The 6,173-nt window shown below is 40.0% G+C and overlaps 1 protein-coding gene and 1 long non-coding RNA gene across 3 annotated transcripts in view; one reads left to right on the top strand and one right to left on the bottom strand.

Moving 5' to 3' along the window:
• The window catches only part of gch2 (GTP cyclohydrolase 2), a 46,100-nt gene that overhangs the window by 23,830 nt on the left and 16,097 nt on the right, over positions 1 to 6,173 (top strand). Inside the window, exon 2 of the mRNA XM_043695669.1 lies at positions 5,688 to 5,797. Within this exon, the coding sequence (XP_043551604.1) occupies positions 5,688 to 5,797 (110 nt within the window). The remainder of the gene's footprint in view (positions 1 to 5,687; positions 5,798 to 6,173) is intronic.
• LOC122552753 overlaps positions 1 to 6,173 on the bottom strand; it is a 16,200-nt gene that overhangs the window by 3,838 nt on the left and 6,189 nt on the right. Inside the window, exon 3 of one of the 2 annotated variants that reach the window (XR_006312478.1) lies at positions 1,741 to 1,850. The exons of the other annotated variant lie outside the window; for it this stretch is intronic. This is a non-coding gene — a long non-coding RNA (uncharacterized LOC122552753). Of the gene's footprint in view, positions 1 to 1,740; positions 1,851 to 6,173 lie in introns of those variants that run through there. 2 annotated transcript variants of the gene reach the window in all.

Genomic DNA, 6,173 nt, shown 5'->3' with positions numbered 1-6,173 from the left:
GAGATATTTCTTCAGCCAGAGAGTGGTGGGCCTGTGGAATTCATTGCCGCAGAGTGCAGTGGAGGCTGGGACGCTAAATGTCTTCAAGGCAGAGATTGATAAATTCTTGATGTCACAAGGAATTAAGGGCTACGGGGAGAATGCGGGTAAGTGGAGTTGAAATGCCCATCAGCCTTGATTGAATGGTGGAGTGGACTCGATGGGCCGAATGGCCTTACTTCCGCTCCTATGTCTTATGGTCTTATGGTTACTTCTTCAAAAGACTCAATCAGATTTGTGAGACATAACTTCCCATGCATAAAGCCATGTTGACTTTCCCTAATCAGTCCTTGTCTTTCCAAATACACTTGCCTGCATTTGATGCATATCCCTCCGTTCATATACATAAAACTATCCAGATTCTTCTAAATGTTGTAATTGTATCTGCCTCTACCCTCATTCCATACATGCAGCACCCTCTGTGTGAAAAGGTGACTCCTCAAGTCCTTTTTAAATCTTTCCCCCCTCACTTTAAACCTATGCCCTTTAGTTCTGAACTCCCCAATCCTATGAGAAAGCCCTTGGGTATTCACCCTATCCTCTCATAATTCTATAAACGTCTATAAGGTCATCCCTCAACCTTCTACTTTCCAGTGAAAAATATCCCAGCTTATCCAGCCTTTCCTTCTAACTCACACCCTTCAGTTCCAAAAACATCCAGGTAAATCTTGTTTGCACCCTCTTAAATTTAATAATGTTTTTTCCTATAGGAGGGCAACCAGAACTGTACACAGTATTTCAAAAGTGGCCTCACCAATGTCCTGTACAACCTCAACATGATGTCCCGTCTCCTATACTTCATGATCTGAGCAATGAAAAGAAGTGTGCTAAACGTCTTCCTAACCACCCTGTCTACCTGTGATGCCACTTTCAAAGAACTATGTGGCTGAACTCCTAGGTCTCTCTGTTTGACAGCATGACCAAGGCCCGACTATTAACTGTGTAATTGCCCCCTTGTTTGTTTTTCCAAAAAGCAATACCTCACATTTGTCCAACTTAAACTCCACCTGCCACTCAACCCATTGGCCAAATTGATCAAGATCCCTTTGTAATCTTAGATTAGCTTCTTCACTGTCGACTGTACCACCAAATTTCATGTCATCTGCAAACTTATGAACCATGCCTCCTATATTCTCATCTGATTTGATTGAAGTCAGCATTGCCACCTAGCCCAATAACTTTTCAACCTACTTGCTTAACAAGAATCTATCTATCTCTGCCTTTAAAATGATGTAAGGTCCCTGCTTCTACCATCTTTGCAAAGAGTTGCAAAGACTAATGACCATCTGAGAATTTTTTTTTGACTAATCTTTGTGTTAAATGGCGACCTGATTTTTAACAGTGACTCCTAGCTCTAGGTTCTCCTGCAAGAGGAAACATCCTCTCCATATACACCCCCTCCAAACATTTCAATATTTTGTTTCAATTAAATCACCTCTTATGGTTTGAAACTCCAGCAGATACAAGCCTAGCCTGTACAACTTTTCATCATAAGATAACCTACACATTTCAGGCATCAGCCTAGCAAAGCTCCGAATGCAATTGAATCCTTCTTGAAATATGAAGATTAATAATGTGCACGGCACTCCCAGATGTGGTCGTACCAATGCTCTGCATAACTAAGCATAATTTCCTACTTTTTTTATTCAATTCCTTTTGCAATAAATAACATTCAACTAGCTTTCCTAATTACCTGCCATACCTGCATACTAACCTTTTGCAATTCATGTATGAGGACACCCAGTTCCCTCTGCTTCTCAGAGTTCTGCGATCTCTCACCATCCGGATAATATGTTTCCTTTTTATGCTTCCTGTCAAAATGAACAATATTATATTTGCCCACATTATACACCATTTGCCTAATCTTTGCTCACTCACTTAACGTATATATGCGTTATTTATCTCCTAGATTGGGTTGGGATATCTGGTCGGCATGGACGGGTTGGACCGAAGGGTCTGTTTCCATGCTGTACATTTCTATGACTCTATAACTTATTTTCCTCCCTTTATTTGTGGCATCAGAAATTTTGGCAAACATACATTCTTTCCTTGCATCAAAATTACTTATGTGCCCAGTGGCACACCATTTGTTACATCTTGCCAATCTGAGAAAAGATCCATTTACAACTACTATCTGCTTCCACTTAGCCAGCCAACTTTCTATCAATGTTACGTTACACCATACTTCATCAGCAATAGCTGCAATAACAATCGATGTGATGGCATTTTATCAAATGCCTTTTGCAAATTTAAATACAGTACATACACTGGTTCTCCTTTATCCACACCATGTGTTACCTCCTCAAAGAACTATGGTCCCTTTCTCAAAACCATGTTGACTCTGCCTAATTACCTTTAATACAAGTACAAAAAAGTTCTTAAGAACTATCGAAAGCTGATTGGAGGCAGATGTTCGCAGATAAAGGGACGGCTAGAAAATGGCAAGCCTTCAGAAATGAGATATCCAGAGAAAGTATATTCCTGTCAGGGTGAAAGGGAAGGCTGGTAGGTATAGCGAATGCTGGATGACTAAAGAAATTGAGGGTTTGGTTAAGAAAAAGAAGGAAGCATATGTCCGGTATAGACAGGATAGATTGAGTGAATCCTTAGAGTATAAAGGAAGTAGGAGATATGTCAAGTATAGACAGTTAGATCGAGTATAAAGACAATAGGAGTATATTTAAGAGGGAAATCAGGAGGGCAAAAAGGGAACATGAGATAGCTTTGGCAAATAGTGTTAAGGAGAATCAAACAGGTTTTTACAAATACATTAAGGACAAAAGAGTAATTAGAGAGTGAATAGGCCCCTCAAAGGCGGCTTTTGTGTGGAGCTGTAGGAGATAGGGCAGATACTAAATGAGTATTTTGCATCAATGTTTACTGTGGAAAAGGACAGAAGATATAGAATGTAGGGAAATAGATGGTGACACCTTGAAAAATGTCCATATTACAGAGGAGGAAGTGCTGGATGTCTTGAAATGGATAAAGGTGGATAAATCTCCAGGACCTGATCAGGTGTACCCCAGAACTCTGGGAAGCTAGAGAAGTGATTGCTGGGCCTGTTGCTGAGAAATTTGTATCATCGATAGTCACAGGTGAGGTGCCAGAAGACTGGAGGTTGGCAAACGTGGTGCCACTGTTTAAGAAGGGTGGTAAAGACAAGTCAGGAAACTATAGACCAGTGAGCCTGACCTCAGTGGTGGGCAAGTTGTTGGAGGGAATCCTGAGGGACAGGTTGTACATTTATTTGGAAAGGCAAGGACTGATTCAGGATAGTCAACATGGCTTTGTGTGTGGGAAATCATATCTCACAAACGTGATTGAGTTTTTCAAAGAGGTAACAAAGAAGATTGATGAGGGCAAAGCAGTAGATGTGATCTATATGGACTTCAATAAGGCGTTCGACAAGGTTCCCATTGGGAGACTGATTAGCAAGAATAGATCTCATGGAATACAGGGAGCACAGGTCTAGGGAGTGTTGCTGAACAAAGAGACCTTGAAAGTGGAGTCATAGGTAGATAGGATAGTGAAGAAATTGTTTGGTATGTTTTCCTTTATTGGTCATAGTATTGACTATAGGAATTGGGAGGTCATGTTGTGGCTGTACAGGACATTGGTTAGGAATATTGCATGCAATTCTGGTCTCCTTCCTATCTGAACGATGTTGTGAAACTTGAAAGGGTTCAGAAAAGATTGGCAAGGATGTTGCTAGGGTTGGAGGATTTGAGCTGAACAGGCTGGGGCTGTTTTCCCTGGAGCATCGGAGGCTGAGGGGTGACCTTATAGAGGTTTACAAAATTATGAGGGGCATGGATAAGATAAATAGGCAAAGTCTTTTCCCTGGGGTCGGGGAGTCCAGAACTAGAGGGCATAGGTTTAGGGTGAGAGGGGTGAAAGGGGCAGCTTTTTCACACAGAGGATGGTATGTGTATGGAATGAGCTGCCAGAGGTTGTGGTGGAGGCTGGTACAATTGCAGCATTTAAGAAGCATTTGGATGGGTATATGAATAGGAAGGGTTTGGAGGGATATGGGCCGGGTGCTGGCAGGTGGGACTAGATTGGGTTGGGATATCTGGTCGGCATGGACAGGTTGGACTGAAGGGTCTGTTTCCATGTTGTACTTCTCTATGACTCTAAGTACACAATCCTTTATCCGAAATGCTTGGGACCAGCTGGTTTTTGGAATTCGGAATTTTTTGAACTTTGGAATAAGTGACAGCTCAACAGTGAAATTTTAAAAAAATCTTACCAAACAGCAGACTCAGTGTGAGTAAGAGTCCCTAAGACAAAATTGAGGACTGCCAGTGATGGGCCATGTTTTCCCCCACACCCCAGCGTCACATCAGAGTGACGTGCATTGAGTGGTTGTGGTGTTGGGTTAACCGTTTGCATGCCAAACAACCTTGTTAATGAGATAAAAACTTCACAAAAAAACCTTCGGATTCTGGAGCTTTTTGGTTTTCGGGATTTTGGATAAAGGGTTGTCTACCTGTACCCTGTTATAGCATATAACAATTTTCTTTTGATAGATGTTAAGCTAATAGTTTCCTGCTTTCTCTCTCCTTTTATTCATAAACAAGTTATATTCTCTATCTTCAAAGCAAATGGGACTGCTCTTGAATAAATGAAGTTTTGGAATATTAAAATCAATGCATTAACTATCTCACTAGCTACACCTTTTTAAGACCTTGGAATCAAGGGTTATAGGGAGAAGGCAGGAGAATGGAGTTGAGAACCATAATGATCATGATCAAATGGTGAGGCAGACCTGGTAGGCCAAATGTCCTAATTAGGCTCCTATGTCCTTATGGTATTTTGGAATGAAGTCCATTAGGACAAGGGAATTAGCCAGCATGAAGCTCCAATCTCTTACTCAATTCCACTTCTCCAGTGATTGTCATTTTGCCGAGTTCCCCCTTCCTTCTATTTCTTGATTTATCACTGTGTCTGGGATGTTACTTGTATCCTCTATCATTGGACTAACATTGGTATAATCGTTGAGAAAAACATAGTGTCATAATAGTCATGCTTTCAAAAAATGTGTTTGCCAGTATTTTATTTCTTAATGATTTGACTTGGTGCCTAGAACATAGACTGTGTTTGCAGATTATTGGTCTGTCAATGTTTGTTCACAATTTCTAACCTTGTCCTGAGTATGACCTCTTAGAGTCCACTGCTGAGAAATATTTAACAAAATTATTAGACTCTAAAAGGTGGAATTTCAGTAAAGAGAAAATATTGGAGAAACTCAGCAGGTCTGATAGTATCTGTGGAGAAAGAAACAGTGTTAACACTTCAGATTCTGATACGGTCTCCCTTCTGTTTTTACGGTTCTGAAGAAGAGTCACATTAGATTTGAATCATTATTTTTCTCTCTCCATAGATGCTGCCAGACCTGCAGAATTTTTCCTGCATATGCTTTTTATTTCATATTTTCAGTATCTGCAGTATTTTGTTTTCATTTAAACTGAAACACATTGTTTTATGTTTGTTTTACATTTAATATGTAATGTTATCAGTTTGATGCTGATTTAACTTTTAGTAGAAAGCATTGATATGTTCATTAAGTGTAAAACAAACTAGAAATAAATGATTAATTTTATCTTAGCTTTAACACCTATTCTGGACTTTCTTTCTGTCGTTTTCAGACATTCTGAATGATGCTATATTTGATGAGGACCACGATGAAGTAGTAATTGTGAAAGATATCGATATGTTCTCACTTTGCGAACATCATTTAGTTCCATTTTTTGGAAAGGTTAGTATATGATGTAAGAAAGGTTAGTATATGATGCAAAGTAATTCACAAAGTAATATTCTTCAGCAGCTTGAAAAGAGAGATTTTGACTCTCTGCTCCAGACTGCCCCTCAGTCAACAATATCTACTTTGTCCACTTATGTGCCTCTCCCAGTGTTCTTTTCTTTTTCAAATATTTATGCACTTTCGCCACAGAAACTGTTATACTTTCTGACTCCACTGCTGTTTTTGATGGCGTAATTATTCAATGTCCTTGCAAGGTTTGTGAAGGTTTGTAGCTCAGGTTGAGGTTTAGGGTGTAGGTTTGCTCGCTGAGCTGTAGGTTTGATATCAGATGTTTCATTACCTGGCTAGGTAACATCATCAGTGGCGACCT

The sequence above is a fragment of the Chiloscyllium plagiosum genome, chromosome 9 (genome assembly GCF_004010195.1).
Source record: "Chiloscyllium plagiosum isolate BGI_BamShark_2017 chromosome 9, ASM401019v2, whole genome shotgun sequence".
In the NCBI taxonomy this organism is placed as follows: domain Eukaryota; kingdom Metazoa; phylum Chordata; class Chondrichthyes; order Orectolobiformes; family Hemiscylliidae; genus Chiloscyllium; species Chiloscyllium plagiosum.
The sequence above is the reverse complement of the archived record's forward strand: the minus strand, read 5'-3'. Positions and strand labels throughout refer to the sequence as shown.